The sequence below is a fragment of the Chelonia mydas genome, chromosome 22 (genome assembly GCF_015237465.2).
Source record: "Chelonia mydas isolate rCheMyd1 chromosome 22, rCheMyd1.pri.v2, whole genome shotgun sequence".
Taxonomy (NCBI): Eukaryota; Metazoa; Chordata; order Testudines; family Cheloniidae; genus Chelonia; species Chelonia mydas.
The window spans coordinates 6,536,503-6,561,508 of NC_051262.2; the positions used below are offsets into that span (position 1 = coordinate 6,536,503).

The window sequence follows — 25,006 nt, forward strand, 5'->3', positions numbered from 1 at the left end:
AGCACGAGGCAGCCTTGTCTCTGCCTGGTATGGATCAGTTCCCTGAAGCCATCAGCCTCTGACAGCACAAGCACTGCCATCCGGATGTCGCTCTCTCTGTACAGGTTAGCGATAGGCACATGCCAATCCCTCTGCAGGGAATGGCCCGAGGAGCTGCTACAGAATTACCAGGCCTGCTATTCCACCCCCATGCAATGCCTGTAATCCCTCTGCAGCCCTGGATAGTTGGCATTAGGAGACTGATCAATTTCGAGACAAGAGTGGACCATTGTGATCATCTGGTCTGCCCCCCTGTATAACACAGGACACAGAACAACCCAAAATAATGCCTAGAGCACTGTGTGTGTGTATAGTGGGGTCTTCCTTTTGAGGGCACTCTCCAGGAGTATCAAACAAGGGGCTCGCTGGGGTAAGAGGTGAAATCTGCCTTTTCAGCACGTGGTGGGGGTGTCATTCCAGGATAGATGGGGAGGGATCTCTTCCTCCCGGACACGGGGTAAGGTGCTTCTTACAGAGAGGCGACACACCCTATACAGCCCCCATCTCCCTATATGTTGCCTAATATTATAGTTCATCACACATGAGGCTGGGGTCTTTCCGGAAGTTGTGAGGCTCAGTGCCAGAAAGTCTCTTCTGACTGGTGGGGTCCCTTTTGACAGGGAATGGATTCGGGAAGGCGGGGGCGTTGCTGCTTACCGTTGTTCATGCAGCTCAGCCAGGCTTCGCCTTCATTCCTCCTCAGCACCTGGTTCGTGGGTCACAGCACGTGAAAAACCTGATGCAGGGGAGAGTAGAGAAATCATTCAACATCACAGAATAACACAAACCACTGCAACCCATGCAAGCAAATTTTACCTATGTATGTAATCCTGCCACCCTAATATTAGTGGCGTGCAGAGCAGCACTGGTGGGTGGTGGTTTCCGTAACCATGACTATCATTGTTTGTGTGTTACAGCTGCATTCAAAGATGTAAGAGAAACAATGGAGAAATAGATATTGGACTTGAGGTTCGGAAGCAGAAAAGTGACAAAAGCTCCCATATTGCCCTCTTAAATGGATCGGATGAGGAATGACGATGGTGCACCTTGGCTGATGTCTCTTATTTCCTAAAGATTATGAGAATCAATTTTTTTTTAATCAGAGTAATATTTATATTGGAATATCAAGAAGGAAGATCCTGCAATTTTACTGCTGAACAGTATGGACAGACTCAAGATGTGATCTCTGCTCTCCTGTAAATTCCCTGAAGCCCTTTGGATCTGAAATATCCTACTTCTGAGCAATTTCTTTAATGGCAAAATCAAATGCAGAAATTCAAATGTCAGGACAGTTTGGCTTATGGGATCTCGGGTCTATGCTGCCGCCATAGTGATGGACCAGAACCTCCCAGGTACATTTTCAGAGTGAATGGAGGGCTGACCTGTGATGATCGAAGTTGGAGAAACCTCCAGACTGGGCTTCAATAACTCCAGTGACACCTTGTGGAGTAAAGGATTCGGAAGGGTCACCCCAAGCAGGAAGAGCACAGGCCTATGCCAAAGAATGTGCACTGTCATTGTTCAATTGTACGCTATTGAAATTTTGTACTACGTCTATCAGCTTAAGTCTTTTTTTATATTTTTGAGGCAAGCCTTACAAAGACTGAAATGATAAGAAATAAAAATCCTACTTGACCAGGTGTCCGTAATTCATCAGTTTATAATCTGAGTATTGCGCAGCAAGTACTAAACGTTACCTTCTTACTCTTTGGCCTGTCTATCTTCAGGTTTTGTACTGCTGCCTATCACCAGAGTATGAAAAGCCTCCCAGGTAAAGTAGATTGGAATAACAAGGTCCCTAATGGATATCCCAGAGTCTGAGGCAATCTGAATGCAACTTCAGGTTTTTGACAGATGTAAACCATACTCCTGAAGGTTGGATAGGACAAATATGTGTGTCCCATCCCAGTGTTGCACAGGCTGATTTAGAGTCTAGCTGTCCTGCCCAATGAACGTTGCTTTTGGGACATGTTCCTCTTTCTCCTGCTTCTTAAATCCCATTCCTGATCTCAAGCAATGATTGATTGGGGATGGGGGGGGGGTTGTGGGTTTTGGTTTTTTTTTGTTGTTTTTTTTTTAAGGTGCCATATAATCCTCTGAAAGAGCTGCTGAGCCAGGTCCCACTGCAGATATGGAGCTATCTGGTCCAGTTCCATAATTTCCACTCTGCTTGTGCCAGCCTGGTGGGTGGGGGTGCCGTGAAATCTGCTCTGCAGCTGTCTGCTGGGTTGCTGAGCAGTGAGTCCCTGTGAGTCTGTTCAGGCATTGCTGGGAAATCAGCTCTGTGATGCTGTTGGTCGGCTCTGACCCAGTTCAGCAAATTTACAGGTCACAGAATCTCCTGGTGGGGAACTCAGAGTAAAACCAGAGCCTTGGACAGAGTCCCTGCTTGCTGGGATAGTGATTCTAGTCTCCAGGAAAAGGGTTCTGCCCCCACTTCCTTGTTGAACTTGAGTTTTGTTGCCAAAACCCAAGTTCACTACCCATAAGGTCAGGCTCACCTGCTCCTGCCGAGGCATATACTGCACAATGCTTGTGTCCTTTAATGAATACAGCAATAACCTTTTATTTATAAAAACAAAACATAAGTTCCAACCACAGAAACAAAACTCGGGTGGAATTATGGGTAAGCAACATTATAATTAATGTAAATAATGATAGTTTTTCCCCTTCTCTAGAGGGAGCAGAGTTTCATCCCTCTGAATCTTCAGGCCCTGAGGCTTACATTATTTTATTATTGGGGCATTTGTCTCTCTTATCTGACTTTTCTGTCACCAACCTGTGTGCCTCCCTCTAGCTCTGAGAGAACGAGGAGTCCGTTTCTGGGCTGCCATAGGGATAGGCAGAAAGTCATTTTCCCTGTGAGTAGGATACTGTAATGAACTTTCAGTTGTTGCCTATACCAGCAGCTGCTGTGTGTCTGGTCCCTTCTGACACAACAAAGAGAAACGTCTGCCAAGGGCATTAAGAGAACTTGCTGACCAAGCTCTATGCTTTCTTCAACCTGCCTTTGCCAGATAATTAGATCCAGAGAGACGCTGGAAATGCCGCTCCCTAGTTCAAGTAGAAATGGTCTGACACTGGTTGTGGGGAGGCTGAGGGAGAATTTAAAAAAAATATTTGCGTTGCAAACATCCAAAGTTCAAATCCTCATATCCTTGGATATGAATGATGCTCTGCCGTCACAGACTACAGTGTGTTTTAATAACTGTTAGGAGTAGAATGAAAATTGATTTTGTTTTTGTCCTGGCTTAAAAAAACCACTTATTTATTTTACAATAGGCTCAAATTATATCTATCTGTGGATGTATGTTTATGCACCCAGGGGAGGCATGGCTTGCATGTTAATGTCCTATTGAGCTTGTGTGCGTATGGTGAGAAGACTTTAATGCTGTCTAAAGAGTCTAGAATCGAAACCTTATTACTAATTAACAATGTTGCAAAAACTAACCACATACCTTTACCTGAATGCTAGCTTTACTACTCTCTCATTTTTTTCTTGTTTCCACTGAACAGCTTTATTTTGCATTCTTGAATACTAGGAGAAGCATGAATGAATTGATGTGTAAAGAATCAAGAAACAGCATCTCCTCCCAATTAATCCAGTTGACAAGAGCCTTAACTGTAAGCTGCAAGGATTTGAACTATTTTATACAATAGACATTTTGTAGAAACCATTTCCCCCTGCAGTAATGTGTCTGGAATGTTTTACCTAAATGAGCTACATCATTCGTTCCCCCTTACAATGATACAAAACTTGCTGTGAGCATCTTTCAGAATTTTGTTTCTTCTCTAATCATAAGCAAGCCAATATCCAAATGGGGACAAGATGAATTACCTAAATTGCAAAGGGGTGAAAATAAGCTTAATTGAATAATATGTAGAACTGAGGTGACACTGCAGAGTGTTTCTGCTTATTTAAAAAAATTTAAAAATTAAATGACCATGTGGTGGCAGCAGAGGTTGGAAGAGAAGATGGTGGTGTATATTGCACAAATGACTCAAGAATTTAGATGATGATCACCTTGCATCTCTCCTCTCCCAAAAGAAATGATTGAATTCTATTTTCATAAGATAGGATCAAGATCAAAATTGATCTTGGTTTTTGAAACATTCATTGGATTTACTCCGCTCTTTGTGAGAGCTCCTTAAAAAGTGAGAATGGTCTTTTTACAGTTCTTCAGGGCCATACATGCTGCTGTCGATCAAATAAATTGCTTTTTCTGTCACTCCCTGTTCTCATCCAGCATCTTTTTCTATCCCTTATCACAATCTGGTCACAATTGTAGCAAAGCGCTTCTTTTTCCTCTGCTGTTCCTACCATCTGGAATAACTTCTCTTCTGCCTCATTGACTCCCCAGTTCTAAAAATGTCTTAAGATTCATCAGTATAATGCTTATAAATTTGTTTTCTCTCTGTGAAGCATGTTTCTTCCAAAGTATCATCACATCTAGTGACTGGGAGAGTGGGAGGGAGGAATTAGCAGTGGGAGAAAGAAAATATGCAATCCCATCTACTGCCTGTTAGACAGCATCTCAAAAGGGATTTCTAACTTTCCCAGGAGAGTGGAAAATTTTATTTCAACTATGGGCCCACTTTGAAATAATCTAGTATATTGAAAAGACCCTCTCGAGTTCTGCTCAGCACAAAAAGCCAAAACAATGGCCAAAGGTGCTTTTTTCTTTTCCCCCACCCCCTTCTCTGGACATCCAGAAGCAGCTAACTGATTCAGCCAGACCCCTGTGGTTGCAAAATGCAACCAATAGGGTTTTTTTAAAAAAGATGAGCTCCCTGCCCCAACCCCATCTCAGTTAAAGGGGCTAATATTTCCCCTCTCTCTCTCTCTTTTTTTTTTTTTTTTTTAACTGTTATTTCCATGCCTGCTGAAATTAACTTTGTCTTCTCTGGACTGAGCCTCCTAACAGATCACTTTCTTCCAAGCCCCATCCTCTACACAATTATTGACAAAGCTGAGTGACACCACATTGCATGAATCCAATGACCTGGAGACGTAGAGATGAATGTCCTAGCATACAATAGTGTACCTCACTGGTAAGCATGTTACAGATCCCACTCTGCCCAGTCTGCGGAAAGGTAGAGGCTTAGCTCTTTATTCAATTTGTAGCAGCTCATGTTTTTACCTCTGGTTCAGTCCCTGGTGTTTTGGCCAAGTTGGCAGCAATCACAATAGCACTCAAGCCCGAACCATCTGTCTCACAATTTTCCCTAGTCTTAGTGTAAACTGGAAATGGGGGGAGGGGTGTAGCACTTTCCTCTTGATGGGAAGTTTTAGGAAAAAACAACACCACTCACTGGACTCCATCTAGCCTAGCCTGCAGAGAGACTCCACTTGCCCCTGAAGACATGTTGTCATTGTGAAAGGCAGCTAATGGGCCTGAAGAAACCAGCACAGACATTTTGATCTCTGTCAGACGATAATCAAGCACTGACTTGTGCAGGTCCAATTCTGGACTGTACTACATACAGGTCCAATTCTGGACTGTACTACATACAGGTCCAATTCTGGACTGTAGAGGATCAAGGAAATCTGAGGACTCCAAATGAAGCAGACCTGACATCACTACAGCCTTCTCAGTCTTCCCCAAAAAAGGTAAGATTAAAGACAAGGAGATCCCTAGTAAAACTGTCCACATTAAGAGATGTTTCCCGGAGCATGAGTCTGATTGTTCATGCTGTTAATCTCCCCTTTGATAAGGCAATGTTTGATGGTCAGTCTCTCAATGATAAACCTCTCCAAAACATGGATCCAAATCGCAATCCAGAACCTTAATCTCCCTAATCACATCCAGGACCTCAGAAGCTGATATTGGTCAAAAGCCAAGGAGAGGCATTCCTACAGGTGTTTCCCCTGCCACAGGTCTGCTATTGCAGAAAGGAACTAATACAGTGCAAATCAAAACAACTTCATCCAGCCTGCATTGTTTATACCATTCCCAAAACATGACTAAAGTAAATAGTGAACTAACTGGTTTCCACAGTTTAAATGCTAACATCAGCCACTTACTTTGAAATCTTATGCTCAACTATTTGTTTACGGATTTCAGAGTAACAGCCGTGTTAGTCTGTATTCGCAAAAAGAAAAGGAGTACTTGTGGCACCTTAGAGACTAACCAATTTATCTGAGCATAAGCTTTTGTGAGCTACAGCTCACTTCATCGGATGCATACTGTACAAATAAATTGGTTAGTCTCTAAGGTGGCACAAGTACTCCTCTTCTTATTTGTTTACGGTTGATTTAAAATATACTAAGACACAAACCCACATTAGCCACACTTTATGTCTGCTTTCTTATTTCTGAGGCCTGGTCTACACTGCACGGTTAAGTTGACGTGAGCTGCCTTGTGTCGAACTAGCTGTGGAAGTGTCTTCACTTAAATTTGGCTCCTGCTGACATAAGTGCCTCTCTATGCTGATTTAGTGACCCCACCTTCCCAAGTGGCGTAGAGTCACAATCAAAGTTATTAGGTTGATGCAGTATCAGTGTAAACACTGTGTTGTTTAAATTGACTGTTACTGGCTTTCAGGAGCTGCCCCCGAATGCCCCCACACTGACAATACAATCGATACAAGAGCTCCTGGTGAGGACACGCATGGCCGACGCAGGAGCCAAGTGTGCTCACGCACAAGTGATTTAATAACGGCGGTCGCTGTATGCCAACATAAATTAAGTTGGCATAATTTTGTAGTGTATACATGGCCTGATTTCCTTCTCTGATGGGAACATCTATGTAGCTAATTTATCCTTCCAGAGAAGGCAGACACAGACTTTAATACATGTGATAATATCCTTTCCCCGCTCCCCACTTTAGACTCCTGTAGACGTACTTTGGAGTTGCTGTAAGATCACATTCCAGAGCAGTGGCTCGTGTTGCTACTACGGGTGCCTGTTGCGGACATGAGTAATCTGATAATATCGGGTAGGAGGATGTTGTTGATCATCTTAAGATAATATCAGTAACATTAAGTCTGACTCACTTTCTTAATCTTAACAGTATTAACCAAAAAAAAAAAAAATAAGGCAATTAAGTTGGAAACCTGTTGTTGCTCCACCTGAAGACAATACTGCAGCAAGTCTAATATTACTACAGAAAGTCCATGCAGGACTCATTTCATGTCCTCAACTAAAGATAGGATCCACCACCACCTGCCTTCACTGCCTCTTTTATGCAAGATTGAAATCAAAGTGTAGGAAGCTGAACAAGTCCTGCCCACGCTTATACCACTTGTTTCACCGATTATATTGCCTGTTTGACAGGCCTGTGTGAGCAATAATAATTCACACTTCCCTAGCATCCTTCCATCTCCAGAACTCAAGCCATTTAATTAACCTTTAATTAAACCTTTAATTAAATCAGCCTCCCCATTCCCCTGTGAAGGAAGTAGGCAAACGCGATCGCAATTTTTTTTCATTAACTTCAAGTATGGTCATCTCACAAGGGTAGGCTGGGGAGGAGAATTGAGCTCGGCATAAAATTTCAGTGGACGTGCGGCCGCTCACACCAGTGGTGATTTCAGCCTCTGGCTTCTCAATTCCCAGTTCTGTTACTGACCAGTCTAGGACCAGGGACATGTGCATTAATATCTCCAGGTGCAATATAGTGGCGGTATTGTCCACCTCATGTTACCAAGCTGTTGTCAGAACTTCACTTTTTGGTTTTTATTATAAAAACATCCTTTTTGTTTTTTAAAAAATGGAGCTATTTCCTATGCCTTGCCCCAACCTGGGAAAGTCCTTTAGTCAGGTCCCTTTCCCACTTCCTGTCTTTACAGCTGATTGAAACACACTATTGTAGAGTCACCCTTTTACGGAAACCTATCCTAGCATGTTTTGCTCATCACTGGCCGTTTCCATTTGGCAGAGAAAAGCCCCTTAAGCCTGAAAGTGTCAATTTGGCAGCTGGCTCCTGCTTATTGCATCTCCTTTCCTTCCAGCTGTTAAGCCTTCCACTTACACTTCCCTAATAGTGGCTCAACCTCAATTTTACCACCCGTGAAATGGGCTTAGGTCCCACCTGCTTTCCAGGGAGGGGAGGTTGAGGCTTAATTAATTTAATTTTTTTTTAAATGGGCATGAGATTGGCAGCTGGAAGGCACTAAGGAAGTGCGAGACAGGACCGGGACTCAGGAGAGACCTGGGTTATAGTCCTGGCTCTTCAATTTAGCAGAGAAATGTATATCACTGGCTGGAAGTTAAAGCTAGACAAATTCAGGCTGGAAATAAGGCATAAATTTTTTTAACAGTGAGGGCAATTCAGCACTGGGGCAACCTATCAAGGGCCATAAGGGATTCTCCATCACTGGCAATTTTCCAGTCAAGATTGGTTTGTTGTTTTGTTTTTTTTTCCCAAAAAGCTCTGCTCTAGAAATTATTCTGGGGCAGTTCTCCGGCCTGTGTTGTACAGGAGGTTAGACCAGATGATCAGAGTGGTCCCCTCTGGCCTTGGAATCTGAGTCCATTCATCGTGACCTTCCTTTGTAAAAATGCTTTGAGATCGCTGCTGGAAAAGCGCTGTGTAAGAGCTAGGTTATATTATCTATAGAATTGAGGCCCAGGGAGGCTGTGACTTGCTGAGTGTCACTCAAGAAGCGTAAGGCGGGGATAGGAATAGAGCTCTCCCCAGGCAGTCTCGCTGCCACCACCAATAGTACCGTACCTGGCCCGGTGTCACCGATAGCGACGTTGATCGGTGGTAATGGGCAGCTTCTCTTTGTGGTGTTCAGGCCCCGAGGGAGGTTGAGGCACCTCTGAGGTAAAACTGGCAGGCCTCTGGTGCCAAACAGCAGGGCTGAGAGAGGATCCCTCTCCACACCCGAGTCTCTCTGTTGTATTTTCTCTGCGCTGGGGATGCCAGGCCAGCTCTCTCTCAGGGTCTTAAAGGCTAAGCCTGGGTGAAACCACGTGCAGGGGTGAGGGATGGGGTTCTTTTTCTTTCAGGCTTCTTGTTAAATCCTCCCTTGTTTTCACCTGCCTCACTCTGCCATGCTGGGTTTCTCTCCAGTTCAGGCTAAAAGAGCTGGCCGGCCTCCCTTGTGCAGAGAATTCATTGTGGCCGGAAATGTCCCCCTCACGTCTTTTCCTCACATCTGGGAGTAGAGAGAGACTGGAAGATGTGGAGCTCCAGTCTTTGCGAGGCCGCTTCCCACTGCTGCTGTTTGCCTGAGGCACCTGCCACCGCTTCCGCCTTTCCTCTTGGGTAGGATAGTTGCTTCAGTGGTGTTTGCTGTCCTCTCCACCCAGCTTGACAGCTCCAAGTCTCTCCTTCCCAGCCCTCCACTCGCACCCCTTCCAGCCTCGCCAACTGGATTTCCTTGACTAGTCCCGGATGGCCTCCGCTGATGCTAGTGCCTGTCAACTGTCACGAAAGCAGAAGTGAATGCTTTCCATCTCCCAGCTGTGTTGCTTAGCAACTTGGGTGCTGACAGCGCTAGTGTCCCTGTACGTTGGTGCGGCGGCGAAGTGTCCGAGACTATCGCTTCCTGGGCTATCCTCACCGTCGTGGTTTGCAGTGGTGGTGTAGCCATGTGAGACCCAGGATACTAGAGGGATAAGATGGGTGAGGTAACATCTTCTATTGGACCAACTTCTGTGATGTTACCCTCACCTTTGTCTGCCACCACCACCCGCACCCCAGTGAGAATAGGCACCTGTGGTAAACACAGACCACTAATAATGGAACCAGCACTTGGGAGAGGAAGGTGCTTCCTTAGAACCTGAGACTTACTGCTCTCGTTCCAAAGCTATCTGAGGTGATAGCTACAGGCTAGGCCATTGGTAGGAGATGGCCTAGTGTTAGTAGTGAAGTATTGCTTTGGGTATTTTACATTGGGTGGGAGGCTTCCCTGGCCGTCCGTACTTGGATTGCATTGAAAAATGTACTAATACATGGCACGCAGGTGCAGTACGCTTCAGCAGCCAGCTCGTTTGTAAGCCTCCTCGTCTCCGGTTAGATCTTACTTTTGGTCCTAAACAAAAGCATGAGAAGCATATTACCACGCTGCTTTGTATTAAAACACCATAGAGGGGTATGATGCTCTGTAAGTAGAAAATAAGACCAGGTTCTTGCCCTGAGGAGCTCACAACCTTTTCTATATGCAGCCCATAAAGACTTTGAGGGGTCAGAAAGGAGCTTAAAGGAGCACTTTGTATTTACTTGTGATGTTACACTCATGAGACCTTTGCAATTGTTTAAGTAGCTATATTAACTTGTCATCTTTTGTTTAATGTGGGTATGATGATACCGAGCAGCTGCTCAGTGGAGGGTTAGTGGCGGAATGTTAGATGAAAGAAGTGAGTGCTTATAGATAGATTAAGAGGACTTTATAATTGAATCTTCATAGAAATGAATGAGTGTTTTGTTTATGACGGAGGGAGATTTCACAAGTTCTCTGCTTCAACTTATGAAACCCATGGCCTGAATTCTCAGTTATATTAACTCCTACCCCCACCCCCTTGCACCCTTCTGGCAGTTACACCTGCTTCACACTGTCAAAGCCATGTGATGGGGCATTAATGTAACTGAGAATTCAGGCCCGAAAAGTTTTGCGAGCTTCCAACTTGTAAGGCTACTGAGTTCTCCCATCCCTTTGAACTGCAACAAACTTGACTAGTCAGAATACTGACCAGGCTATCTTCAGTCATCAAAACCTGAACATGATGTAACCTGAGTAAGCCAGGTTATCACAAGAACAAAAATTTAGTGTTGGGTTTGTTTGTTTTTTAATTTTATGGTGAAATGCTAGAAGAACGTTAATTTTCCTTGGGAAATACAGCAGCAAACGGGTGTCAATCATTGTGAAAACTGGTTGACTCAGACCTTTTCTGGTCTGGTTTGAAGATGTTTAGGGTGGAGCATCCGGATGGAGAGTCACCTCCCTGCTCTACTCCTCCCCTTATCTGGGACTTCCATCTCACTTCTCCTTACCGCTGCTGCTGCTCACATCTGGAGTGTGAGTGGGAACAGGTGCACCTCACCTCTGCAGCAGGAAAGAAGCAGGCAGTGCAGACAGCACAGGTAAATTCCTCCTCCTCCCTCCCATTGGGAGATGCTGAATGGTCTGTGTGTGAACCTGGCTTTCTGAGTTTTCTAAGGTCTAGGGAGCTGGAAGGAAGGGTGATCTAGATGCAAGGGGGAACAAGCTGGGAATACGTTTCACGCTGTTGGGATGAAGAGATGCTCGGGAGATCTTTTCGAGTTCCCATGGTTAACCTCTCCTCCCCCCACCCCTCCCAAAAGAGTCAGCTTTTGAGGACTGCCTGGCTTTTAAACTTAGTGATCTCTAGTGAAAAGGATCTTCCAGCGATTGGTTTTTGGAGGATGTTGGAGGGCTATGCTGAGCTGAAGGTCCCTCCTTCCTCAGGGATCCCCTCCACCATCCTAACCACTGGGCGAGGTCAGCCAGCAGCTCAACATCCAGAAAGCAGATGCTTCCAGGTGTGTGTGCGTGGCAGTCAGCCAGCTGAGGAGCTCTTTCTCCTCTTGGCAAATTATCCGCAAGCAGGCTCTGATTGTTTGGTTTTTTTTTATGAATGTATGTGAATTATTTACCATGGCGGTTCTCATTACAAGTGCTGTGATTGGTCACCAAAAATTCACATTGCCGCATCCCCTGATGGGCTGACTGGAATCCTTCTGAGCAGAGAGCAGGCACTTGTGGCCCCAGTAGTCATGGGTACGTGCACATTCAGCTATCCGCAGGGATAACAGCCGTGTCCCCTCCTCCCATGCAAATGAAACCCTGTTCTTGGGAAAGGGGATGTGAACCTTGCCAAATTGGAAAGGGATTTGCAATGCCCTGTGAATGTTCATAACTAAATGGGCCCACTTGAGCTCTAGAGCTTGGCCAAAGGGCTTTGTGGCTTAGGCTGGTATTTATCAACACAGCTGGGCAGGTTCCAAGACACTGTCAGTATTTCAGGCCCCTTCCACAGATGAAGTTAAGGGCTGCTCAGATCTAAGGGCATTGGTCCAAACTCCTCTCTAGAAATAACTGCTGTTCGTATTGTCCCGTCTATCGCTTCTCCTCCCACACAGGCACCTATCTTCCCCATTGGGGGAAGAGGTTGTAAAGCCCTGATTAACTTAAAATGCAACAAAGCACATTTCTCTGCACAGACTGTTGCACCAGTGCCCTGTTACAAGTAAGCAATAAGCTGAACCCATCTCTGTTAGGTGAACAGGTCCTGGGGTATTTGAGATAGGGGAGAAGGCATATAAAAGAGAGCAGGGTTTGGAGCTGAAGAGCTGAAAAACAGAACACGGGGAGACTGAACACAGCAGTCAATGCAACGATGAAACACTCTTTAGGGCGATAATGCAGGTGTCTTATATGACTATCAGGCAAGTGACCTCAAAATCTCAAAAGCATTGCAGTCTGCCAGAACAGAGAGAAGGGAAACTCAGATAACGATACCTTCTGATCAAAGCCATATTCCCAGTCTATTGGAATGCAGATTAGTTCACTGTAAAATATGAGCCAAGTTTTTGATTCTTTGCAGCTGATCTGGGTTTGTTTCTAAACTACAACTTGCTTATAATTTAGTCCATTTTCCCCATGGATCTATATCTAAATTACACAGCTGATAAAGCAGGAGATGTGATGAAGTAGGTTTCACAGTTAGTGCCATGGGGCTGGTTGAAAGATACTGTGTTTATTTGTTTTTAGTAATTTGAAAGTGTCTGACCTCTGTGCTAACCATAATTCTTCTTATTTAAAAAAAAAAAAAAAAGAACCTGTCTTTCCAACTGGGGTGCCTCTAAACTATTATCTGTCAAAATGGTGAGTTCAGAGTCCAGAAAAGGTTGTATTTATTATAGGTACAGTACCTAAAATTATGCTAAGTGTGTTAATGAACAAATAAGACTGTAGTTCCTGCCCCCAAAGAGCTTACATATAATTTTACATATGACACACATTGTGTTTAATAGACTCTCTGCTTTCAGATCCCTCTCTAAAAGTCACTTCCTTTGTCTTAGCTTCTGCCACTTATCTCCCCTCAGGTGCAATCCATTTCCTCTCTGACCCCTAATTATATTGGGGAAACAGCAAATGCAAAACAAACACCTACAGTGTACATGTCCTGCAAGAATGAAAATACAGTCTTCTCTTGGCACTGATTGTCTCTTTTTTTCTCCTCCCCTCTCCAGGTGTTTTCCCCTTCCCCACACTCCTGACCCATTGTCTATAATTATCTGTCTAATTTGGAATGTAAGCTCTTTGAGATGGAGACGTTGTCTTCCTATTACTCTGCAAAGCATCTTGTTCACTTATGGCAATACATAGATTGCTCAGTGCACAGAGTTGTTAAAAGACGTGGCCATCTTCAATAACACCGCAATTCTCTGCATGCGAGAGAATCTCATTCAGACCGACTACTCTGAGTAGCTTAAAACATTCCTTTCTGTGTCCATTAATTCACACTTACTATTTTACATTTTATTTTGCCATTCTGGCTGCCCATTAAGGTTTTTAAATTCATTTTGTCATTCTTCACAATCCTTCTCGAATCTAAATATTTCACAGCAGCTTTTGCTACCTCCCCATTCACTCCATATGCCAAGTTACTGATAAATATGTCTACCGGGCTAGATCATCAACAGGCATAAATTAACACAGCTCCATTTGCGTCAAGGGAGCTATGACCATTTATGCCAGCTGGACCACAGAATACAATTAGTTCTAGTATTGATTTCCAAGATACCCTACTATTAACCTCTGTCCATGATGAGAAATATATGGGTGTTCCTGTGCCATGTCAATGGGGACTTTTTTAGGTGTTACTTTTAAACTGAGACCCATCATAACTCATTGTACATAGGTGTTCTAAGAAAGAATGAAAGGTAGGCCCTGGTGGCATAAAGGATAATGCTTTTATATGAGCATATAGGCGTAAAGATGATCCAAAACCAGAATCACTTATTTTAACAAACTCCACTTGGAGAAAATGAGGCCACAGCCAATCTGTCCTGACTTGGGTTTTGCAAAATACAAACCCAACCTTTTGAGGTTTTGTAAAGCCGTCCTCATCCCTAATCTCCGGTACCTGTCCATACCACACCCTATCCTAATTTTGAATTGCACACCTAACTACTCCGAGCATGGGAGGACTTAGAAAACGTGCCAAGGTGGTGTTGATCTAGATTCTGACAGCCCATGTGCTCAGGACTCTACAAACGTTCCATAAGGATAATCACTGCCCCAAGGGGTTCACAGTATAAACTGGACACTAACATATGATATAAACAGGAAAGTTTCAATATCATCGGAGTACAGTGTCTGTCTCTCTTTTTGGTGGGTTATTATTAGTCTTAGTGGAAGGAGAGTGATAAAGATCTGATGAAAGAGAGGAAGGTTTGTGTGGCACGAAAGGGGACGTGTTTCCCAGTGCAAGAATGACACAGGAGAATGCATGAAGAAGAATGGAAGGGTACAAAAAGGCAAAAGGAAGGTTTAAGTAGCAGGAGGGTACTAAGAGGAAATGAGACTGTCCCAAGAGAATATTTATTTAAAGCACAGCATGAGAATTGTAGCAAGCATTTGAATGATAACTCCTTGTGCATTCCTGTGCTCGCTGCACTAGTTTCTTGGACCTCTTGCTAGATCTTGAGTGCCTGTTAATATTCCTCAAAGTGTACAGTTTCTCAGAGCATGGCCAGAAATGCTCATTGGATCTCAACTTCTTCTGTTTTGATTTTTGTTTGTTTTGTTTTATGTCAACCGGTTCCCACCTCTGGCCTTGCTCTGTGAGTCCAACACAGAAAACAATGCCCTCAGACATTAACTGTCTCCTTGTTTCTGAAGATTCAATCTCTAAGTCTGGTGTCAATGCATCTCACGTGCATGATGTGAGAATCATGCATGGAATGTGCATGATGTGAGAATCATGCATGGACGTGCCAATGTAGTCATTGTTACATTTTCCATATGTGCTCTGTGATCCTTGCATTTTTGTACGTGGGATTCTAGGCTGTTCCCCAAAACCTGGGATGTCTGGTCACCTTAACTTTATAGGAATCTCATTTGTTTATCTCGGTTGTTCAGTATTCAAGTTTTAATGAAGCCAAAGTTCTCTGGAGCGATTAAGAAATCACATCCAACCTGGCTGGCTGGACTCGCACCCTATTAATTACTTTGCTTGAAGGGAGTTAATGTTCCTAAAAATCTTACCTACTTGCTTTTTGCCAGCAATAACTTTGCTTCCTTCCCATTTAAAAAGCATCTGGCTGCCCTGCTTTTCTGTAAATATTATCAAGAGAATGGTCTAAATAATTAGTCCTGCCACGAGTGCAGGGGACTGGATTAGATGACCTCTTGAGGTCCCTTCCAGTACTATGATTCTATGATTTCCCATAGCATTAAAAAGCCCCTGCCACGGGCAATCTATTTATTATGCAAATCCTTCCCCCTTCTCCTCCAGTGGTATCGTGGCTCTTTCTGTCTTTCTTTTCTAATCACTGTTGATTACCACTCTGTTATAAGGACAGAGATGTGCATTGGGATTTCACAGGAAGCCAAGTGCCTTGGTGTGACAACATTGCAGACTCCAGGACACTGCATCTAGAGAGGCAAGGCTCCTCTGAGTCATCCTGTTGTCAGGGTGATCAATGACAGGGTGACTTTGAACATTGTTTTTTATCCTTTCAGGCCCAGGTATCCAGCAAGTTGGCTCAGTGATGTCAAGCTTCAAAGGCAATGCCCTTAGGGGCACTTTCTTCCTGGTCTTTGGGCTCGGGTGGTCTGTGAAATACCCACTAAAATACTTGAGCCGGACGCTGAATGCAGACAGTCAGGCAAGCCGCTGGATCCAAAAACTGGATATCCTCGAAGGGGCAGCCAAAGCTTTCCTTGCTGTAGCAGGTAAGGATGGACTATTAGTCACTACTACTTTCCCCAGTAGCCCAATGGCCCATGAAAAACCTGCCATTCCCATGCTGCAAGTATTCTCTCATCAGAGATTCTGTGGACTTGCCCCGGGGCAGAAAATGGATGATTCTGTTTTCAGATGCCTTAGTGGCCTTCATTTTAGCATTTTATATAGAAGTCTTACAGCATCCTCAAAAACAACCAGGCAAACCCTACACCACCCTACAAGCATGCTTTATGAATTGCATACCAGGAAGTGTCTCCAATGGATGATCCTAAACAAACTCCATTGGGACTTCTCATTCTCTCCAGCCTGGATGATATTCTGCATCCTATCCTCATTTAGAAGGAAAAAAACATCATCTGTATTTGCCTCTGCTGTCTAGGGATGCTGGCTGAGCAGTTCATCCCCGACGGCCCCCATATGGGTCTCTACAGTGGAGAGACCCACAGCTGGGAGAATCTGACTAATTGGCAGTACACGACCATGTACCTCTTTTATGGCCTCTCGGGCATTGTGGATGTTCTCTCCTATTCCCCGCTCAAGCTGTCTCTGGGACTGGATCGCCTCTTGCTGTCTGTGGCTATGTTTACTGAAGGTGAGTAGTAAGTAATGACAAAAGGGCTGAACTATTTGGCTGACTTGAACTTTTCAAATGACAGAAACTTGGTTGAGAGAACATAGCTGGAGATCTAATAAACTGCTTTATGAGTCACTGGATCACATTTTGATGGGATTGGATATGAAACCGTGGCTGGTGCCAAGGTTCATGTGAAAAGTCTCAGAGCCTCAATTGAAGCTCTCAATGCACGTGGCCCAAGGTTTGAACCTGCAATGAATCCTGGCAAGTTCTGTGAGGTTTTCTGTTCTTGTTGTTGTGAGCATTTTTCCTGGTTCTAATTACACGCGTCCAGCAGGGCAATGAAACAGTCCCAAGGCCCTTTGTTTTTGGTGGTGCAACATCCCAACTCAGCCATATTGTGCAGACAACAAAGGCAGCCATAGCAATTGTAGATGTCCACTACGTGACCACTAAAGAGGGGAACCAAACTTTGCTCTAATAACCAGAAAGGCAGAACCAGCTTTGGAGGCATGGGGAACAGGCGTGCATAGGGCCCTGCCTGCAGTGATGAGTTGGATATTTGGAGGCTATGCATATTTTACAGCCACTAGATGGCAGTGGTGGTTTAGGGAGAGGAAGCTCCTTCCCCTCTCCCATGGTCCTGTGTGATTATGGGGGAGGAGGTTGGTTGTGTGTTAGGACCTGATCCTTCTCGTGGTGACTTATGGTGGTGTGCAGTGACCGAAATGGAGCTTCTTTTCCTTGGGTTGATCCTTGGCAGGGAAGACATTTCAGTATAAAGCTCATTGTTCTGCTCCGAGACTTGGACTGACTCTTATTGCTGCTTCCTGTTTTGGACAGGGAGTGGGTACTGCAGACACACCCATCTGATGCCCTATCGGGCAGACACTATAGACTAGGGCAAAAGAAGCTTTAAGCTCTGCCTTGCTGGAGGAAGCACATAGTCTTGGGGTGCAATTTTTTAAGCTTGGTGCTATGGGGTATAATGTTTTGTCCTCCTTGCCGCTCCCCATGATTGAAGATTATCAGAGTGGGGAGCTCTCACCTGATTTGTCCCATAAAATTCAAATATCCATCTTTGCCTAATGGGCAGGTAGTTGCATATGCATAAAGCAGAAAAAAATGTATCTATCTATTGCATTAAATGCAACCCACGCTTCCTATGGTCACTGATGATCCTCTTCACTCACTGTCTTGATACAATTTAATTATTATGTAATGTGGTTTGATTTTTGGCAGGTTTCCTGTTCTGTTTCCATGACTACAGTAATACTGCTCTGGATCAGCACCTCCACTCCTTGCTGCTCATAGCTATATTTGGCGGAGCCCTTTGTGCCCTGATGGAAGTGTTCCTGCGGGATCACGCCATCCTGGAGTTCTTCAGAACCAGTTTTTTTATTCTCCAGGGATCCTGGTTCTGGCAGGTCAGTTGTTGTTCTGATCTGATACTTTCAGCTGAACTTTAGGTTTGGAGGGGACAGGGAAAGGAGAGAAGGCAGTGATGTTATTGTTTGTTTTGTGATGGCACCTAGGAGCCTCTGTCATGGAGCAGGACCCCATTTTGTTAGGTGCTGTACCAACACAGAACAAAAAGACAGCCCCAAAGAGCTAACATTACTCATTATAGACCAATGGTTAGTATCCTTTAATTACTGGTGATCTTGTTGGGTGTTTCTTAGTAAATACCATGTAACTATATAGCTGTTCATTCTTCCAGATAATATTTGGTAACGACACATTGGGCCAAATTCTCTATTACCTTCAGTGGATTTACTCCAGGGGTGAATTTTGCCCATTGGGTCTTCAAATCACTTAGTTCCTACTTTGGGAGGGAATGTCCATCTGTGTTTGTATTGCTTAGCAGCTCTTGTAGTACAGTTTCGCTTTGTGGGGAAAGGACATGGTAAGACCAATAAATTCTTTAAGGCATTTTAAGTCATTGTCAAAAGGATTCAATCTCTGGATTCTGTAGATTGGCCTGAATATTTCACCACATAAGCCATAGGTTTTATGCTCTTCTCTTGCACTGCAGCTACTATATGGAGACTTGAGTATATATGCAATATTGACCACTGCAAGTATTACAAAATCTTGAATTGGGTGTTCCCCCCTCATGGTCGTAGCATCCACCTGCCTTTAAAACAGTGTTGTGAGGCTTTGCTAATGAGGTCAAACACAGAATCATGTTGTCTGACTCCAAAGCCTTTGTTTTAACCACTCTATATAATATTTCTTGTCTAGGAAACCTCTCTAATCTTCTTGTGTACAGCACCGTGGACTAGACAAATTCTAGTGCTCAGGAGAAGGGTTTGGGGGAGGGGAGGGAAGGGGAGGGGAGATTGAGGGTTGCCCCGTGTCAGTCCTTCTCGTCAGAATTGTAAAGGTGAGCGTATTCATTCCTGGCATCTAAAGAGTTAATAGAGACTGATGTAACATTAACAAATCCCCCTGTTTAAAAAAGTTTGTCAAGCCAAGAGGTTGTTGCAAGCAGGGAGAACTGGTGCGGGCAGTGGTTTGATAGTGAGCCAAGAGCATTCTGCTTCTAGTCAATGGGTAGATGTTGCCATAATAACCGAGATGTGCTAGAGGGGCTGATACCTGTCTTTCTCTGTAGAATGGTTCATCTTTTCTTCTTCTAACCAGATTGGGTTTGTGCTGTCCCCACCGCGGGGAGGGCCAGGCTGGGACCAGACTGACCATGGAAACTTCAAATTCCTCACCATGTGCTTCTTCTGGCATTACGCAGCTGCTCTTCTCGTCACAGCAGCCAACTCTGTTTTTTCTTCTTGGTACGTGGTGGGGCGGGGCAGTGGCATGCCAGGACTAGACAACAATTTGTGTCTACTTTACAGTAACTAGTCATTATTTGTCAGTGGCTGATAGTTTGTGCAATAATTAGAACTACTTTAATAGCACTGCAGTGTTATGCTGATGAACCTGTTCACATTTCACTGTGTGCACAGAATTCAGATTAGTACCAATGGGAGTGACATGTGTGTATCAAGTGCAGGAGAGAATCAGAACAAATAAGCACCTAAAGCTGCTGCTGTTTGATGGGTAACAACCTGTTTTTATGGTGGGTGCTTCCATAATAACTTAATTATTGTTGTTGCTTGAAAATAGTTAATTGATTCTCTCATTGTTGACACTGGTAGCAGTGGGCTTTTAGGGAACAAACAGTCTGACTAGCTGAATATACCAGGTTAACATAACCAGACTAAAAGCATATGCCTAAATTAAATGTTCTTATGGGAGAAATGATGGTGAAGGATCCCATGTTACAAAGAGTTGAACAGTTTTTAATGTAACAAAGATAACAAAAAGCCTAGTGACTTTACACAAATCAGTTACTAATTAGATCAGTGTTTCATCATCAGGCCAGTGTGCACATTAATATTTTTATTTTCTTTTCTTTTTTTTTAATGCAGGTACAGAAAGGCATGTCAGGCAAACTTTGGAAATATCGATGTCGAACTCGACTGTGGGTTTTGTTTACGGAAAACCAACCAAAGCCCTGAACCTGTCCTTCTCCCAGAGGATGGGTTGGATGAAAAGTGAGGACTTGGTTGACTTCTCTGCTTTCCTGAGGATTGTCCACCTTGTTTAAAGCACTTAAGATGAGATTTTTATTTGCCATTTTAAATAAAGTTGAGACTTTACAATGGGGTATCTAAGGTGGGAGGAAAGTGTGCACAATGTCCCATTATGCAATAGGTACAGAACTAAGGTGTAAGAATTTTCTCTCCCCACCCCCTCATCCCTGCAGATGCCCTTTAGAGCTGAAAAGTGTGCTAACTTTTTTTTCCTTTTTAAGTTATTTTTTAAAATAATACTATAGATATTGGGTGTAGACATTCTAATGTTATGACTACACTGCATGAGCAAGTTGGCATTTGGAATCTCATATCTACGTGGTTGGCTAAGCTATTTGCACCTCCTTCAGCTAATCCAGTTTCCAAATCGAATTGAGATTTAGCATTGAACTGTAGAGTTCGAAACCCTAGACTGGCATTTCATGAACTACCCTGAAATGGGTTTGACCAAAACCCCTGGATTACAGCTAGAGTACTGGGAGATATACAGGAAGGTCATCATTCTCTTTTGTGTGTTAATATGATATATTTCATTGTTTTTTGTGTACAGTATAATTTAATTATATAATTTTCAAGTACATGTGTCTACAAATAAAAATAGTATTTTAAAAAGGCATGTTTACACACACCTTGAGCTAATGCACCAAAAAGGAAAAAAACTTGTATTAATTTTTTTTCCCATCCTAAACATTTCTGAAATTTAGCTCAGCACTCCTCTCCACCCCCTGACACTCTAAATATCTGGGGAAATTTCCAGGCTGGGAGCTCTTGCTATGGAATAGTCTCCTAAAGGAAGTGACGGAGGTTTAATTCAAAAAAGAAGGAGGAATCACTGAAAATTTTCCTACAGGGCTCATTCCTGCACAAGCTCGGGTGCATGAACTAGATTCGCTGGGGCTAGATAGGCCTTTTCTGCCTCTGCTTTCCATGATTCTATACGCTTTGGAGTGGGAACAGAGAGAAGAGAAAATGAACCAAGCAAGAAGATTCAATTAGGTGGTGCTTATCTGCCAGCCTATCCAGACTGCTAATTAATGTATGGAGCTGGGGGGATTTGTTAGAGGCATGCGACCCTCCTTGTGGCTATGGATACAGGCAGTATTTGCATGTTCCTACTACAAGACCTTTCTGCTGCGTTCAACACAAAGAGCTGTTGACCTGCCTACCATGCATGGCACAAGCCGCTTGAAGTCATACCACAGAAAAGAGTGAAACTACAATGCAAGCTGCGTATGTTTTACTCCCCTTCCCTGAAGGCATGCCTCTCCACCCACCACAACTGGGCAAAGTGATGCAAAGCCCCAGGGTCTCGCTCAGCACGTGAGCGGTTAGCTGAGTTGACCTGCTTCCTTCTCTGGAAGATAATGTATCCCTTCATTCTAACCAGATTGGGTTTCTGCTGTACCCACCTTGGGGTGGGCCGGCCTGGGACCGCACTGACCATGGAAACATCATGTTCATCACCATGTGCTTCAGCTGGCACTATATGGTTGCTCTCCTCCTCGTTGCCACAAACTACGCCATTGTTTACTGGTATGTGGTGAGGCTAGGCCGGGGAAGAATTGTTGGATGTGCGTATATTACAGAAATTAGCTAGGGTTTGTGATAGTGAGCCACATTAGGTACAAAGCTCTCTAAATTCCCTTAGACCGGTACAGCGAGAGCGGTTAGCTGAGTTCCGTATCTTCGCTGGATGCAAGGCAACAAAATACGTAGACTTGGACATTTATTTGACTGGTAGCTGCTTATTGAAAATCTGAGGGCAATCTGAAAAAGCAAGCCAGAAGATAAACAAAACTCGCAAGAAGAGCGGGGAATAGCATTGATTTACTGCTGCCAAAAGCATACACCCCAGTTGTTGTCTTCTCTAGGTCATCCAGTTATTTACAAATTGTACAAAATGTCCTGTTAACCTTGAACAGAGATGGACAAATCTGCACCTCGGCAGTTCCACATACAGAAACCACTGATTCTAATGTTATGGTCAAGAAACAGTTCCCTCCTCTTAGCCTTGCTCTCTGTATTTAGTCATTGCTCAAGCCTGTCTCAGAAGATCCCCCATCCCTATTTCAGATCCTTCTGGCCTACATTTACTGCTTCAAGGTAGCTTTGATGTCCTCAAGCACCTCAGCTTCTTTTCCCGTCTCTCTTTTTTCAATGGAAATACCAATGCATTTTCTGTCCTTGAAAATCTTCTCCTTACTCCCGACTATAGCTGAGTGAAAAATTGATTGATTATTTATTTTAATTCAGTTGCTGAGCTGAAAAAAATACTGTTTAGCTTCTAACTGAAAGTGAAAGTTTTTAGTTTTTCTTGCCAAACGGAGAAAACAAAAACAAACAAATTGTTTGGTCAAATGAAATGTTTTGAATGTGAATTCAAATTGCCATTTCATTTTAAAGTCATTTTTTAAAAAATGACAAAATGGTTTATTTAAAAACTGGAGATGCTATTTCCAGATTTTTTTTTTTTTCCAACCAAAACTATTTGCCAGATTTGACCTAAATTCACAGATAATTTTGGTGCCCTGAAAAATGCATTCTTTGGCAAATTTAGTATGCACTGAATTTTTTTTGCCTTTCTCTACTCCTGTTGTTGGTGCTGCTGTTTAAGAGGTAGCTGATTTGGGGGCTTTCAGATACACCTGGAGCACCTCTTGCTGCATCTTGACATATATTAGGCCACTTGGGTGCCTAAATATGCAATTCAGTGTCGAACTTGAAGCCTCTATGTGTGAAAATTTTGTCCAGTATTCAGCATGAATTTAAGCCCCTTTTTTGAGGCTCAGTACTGCAAGGTGCTGAGCTCACTGGCTCCGCCCAGTAAAACATTTAAGCACATGCTCAACATTAAGCATGTGAGAGTAATCTGATCAAAATCAATGGAATATTTATGGCCTTAAAGTTGGTCACATGTCTAAATGTTTCATTGGATGCATCCAGAGTACTCAGCAGTTGGCAGGATCCAATCCCTGGTTAATGAATAATTCATGAACTAGGTGTGCTGTATTGAGGACTGTGCTGGAATTGCAAGCTATCCCTGTCAGAGCATCAGCGGTGAGGGGTGTTCTAGGTCCTGCTTGCAGGGTAGAAGATTCAATAGCAAAGCAGAACAGAAGAGTCAGTTTGAAAAGAGCTCACTTAAAGCAAGGTGGGGTGAGTTGTGCCTCCCTGCAGTAGGGAGCAGCCTGTTTTTCTCTCCTTCTGTTTTTAGATTCTTGCATGTTGCTGTTCTCAATTCTAGGAAATAAAGTAGTGTTATGTTGCAACCTTCCAGGAAGAGTATAATTGGGTTTTTTTAAATCTAATTCTCTGTGTGTATGCCAAAACATAACACTGAGCCTTTAGACTTGGAAGGATTAGATATTTATCAGTAAAAGCTGATTTCACCACCACACGCACAAACTGATGGGGGAAAAGCAGTTTCATCAAGGATGACTGAAGTTTACAGAGAGATAAACTAAGAAAAATACTGCTTGAAAACTGATTAGAGTTTGATTTAAGGATATTTATTTTATATATTTTGACATGTCATGTTAATAGTGTGTTTTAACAGTGATAAAGCTTTAACATTTTGAATCTCCATGTCTGCTGTTGTTAAATAATTGTCTGGCCTCCCCTCCCAGTGTCTGGCATAATATTTCCCACAACTGTGAAAATTTAACTGCTAAAAATAATTTTAAAACACAATATTTTGTGCAACTGTGAAAAAGTAAATAAAAATGTTTAAAATAAACATTGAAATTATTTGTCAGAATTATTTTTTAAAAATCAAATTTGGTTTTTCATAAGTATTCACTGAGTAGTTTGGAAGATGAATTTTCAGTCTGATTTGTTTCGGCTATTTGCTATTGTATGGTTGGTTGTCTTGGTCGCACAGTTTTGTTTCTGCTCCCTGACTTGATGACTGAAGCTTTTTAAACAAGAGAATAATCAATAACAACTAGTTGAACAGTAAATAATACATTTAAGGGGATGAATTTTGTGGACAAATACTCATTCCTGTTATAATTTATGAAGATTTGGAGGGTTGTGAACGCATCACAAATACACAGTGGTTTCCTGAATACTTCACATTGAATAACATGATTCAACAGGAATCACAATTTTTTTTATGACAGTATTTGTGACTCAGGGGGTTTGTTTTATGACTGGCACTACTGAATTGTGACTGTTTAATATTCACCTCTGTAGATTGTTAGCCATAGAGCCAGCATCTTTTAGCATCTCCTTACGTTGCCCTCAAATCAGTTCTGAAAAATGGACAGGTATTTGAAATTTTGACACAGCTTCTTTTTTGCTATTGCCATTGCTCAGCAAGCAAGCAAAAGGGCGCAGCTGGCATTTTACATTAGTGTACTCTAAACTAATAGCTTTTATTCGTATAACACCACTGAAATGCTTAACAATGCAAATTGTTCTCATTGGGAGCGCACCTGTCACTCAGGCACCAGGAAATGCTAGATTCATGGGTGTTCAAGGAATCAGTGTTGTACAAATCACTGATGTAGAATGCAGCAGCTTTCAACCTTTCCAGACGATTGTACCGCTTTCAGGAGTCTGATTTGTCTTGCGTCCCCCAAGTTTCGCTTCACTTAAAATCTACTTGCTTACAAAATCAGACATAAAAATGCAGAAGTGACACAGCACATTATTAATGAAAACCTGCTGACTTCCTCGTTTTTACCATATAATTATGAAATCAATTGGAATATAAATATTGTACTTACAATTCAGTATAGAGAGCAATATAAACAAGTCATTGTAGGAAATTTTAGTTTGTACTGACTTCGCTAGTGCTTTTTATGTAGCCTTTTGTAAAACTAGGCAAATATCTAGATGAGTTGATGTACCCCCTGGAAAACCTCTTGCATACCCCCAGTTGAGAATCACTGGTATAATGTGCTT

The 25,006-nt window shown here is 43.0% G+C and overlaps 2 protein-coding genes across 5 annotated transcripts in view; both read left to right on the forward strand.

Annotated features, from left to right (window-relative positions):
• Window positions 1-1,991, forward strand: part of LOC102947707 (transmembrane protein 45B) — a 28,334-nt gene extending 26,343 nt beyond the window's left edge. For all 4 annotated transcript variants that reach the window (XM_007068591.4, XM_043534165.1, XM_043534164.1 and 1 more), the window contains one exon: window positions 957-1,991. In XM_007068591.4, coding sequence (XP_007068653.3) covers window positions 957-1,074 — 118 coding nt within the window. In that variant the 3' untranslated portion in view covers window positions 1,075-1,991. The remainder of the gene's footprint in view (window positions 1-956) is intronic.
• Window positions 1,500-20,703, forward strand: LOC102930164 (transmembrane protein 45B). Its single transcript, XM_043534166.1, has 7 exons — window positions 1,500-1,566; window positions 3,556-3,663; window positions 15,703-15,915; window positions 16,308-16,520; window positions 17,745-17,929; window positions 19,149-19,294; window positions 19,934-20,703. Exons 3-7 carry the CDS (start codon window positions 15,732-15,734, stop codon window positions 20,061-20,063), a joined length of 858 nt encoding a protein of 285 aa, XP_043390101.1. The 5' UTR covers window positions 1,500-1,566; window positions 3,556-3,663; window positions 15,703-15,731; the 3' UTR covers window positions 20,064-20,703.
• Window positions 20,704-25,006: the final 4,303 nt, after the last annotated feature.

Coding starts and splice junctions, on each gene's coding strand:
- LOC102930164 (XM_043534166.1), top strand. CDS start 15,732: ATGTCAAGCTTCAAAGGCAATGCCCTTAGGGGCACTTTCTTCCTGGTC. Junction 15,916..16,307: donor AGCTTTCCTTGCTGTAGCAG/GTAAGGATGGAC, acceptor TCTGCTGTCTAG/GGATGCTGGCTGAGCAGTTC. Junction 19,295..19,933: donor AACTCTGTTTTTTCTTCTTG/GTACGTGGTGGG, acceptor TTTTTAATGCAG/GTACAGAAAGGCATGTCAGG.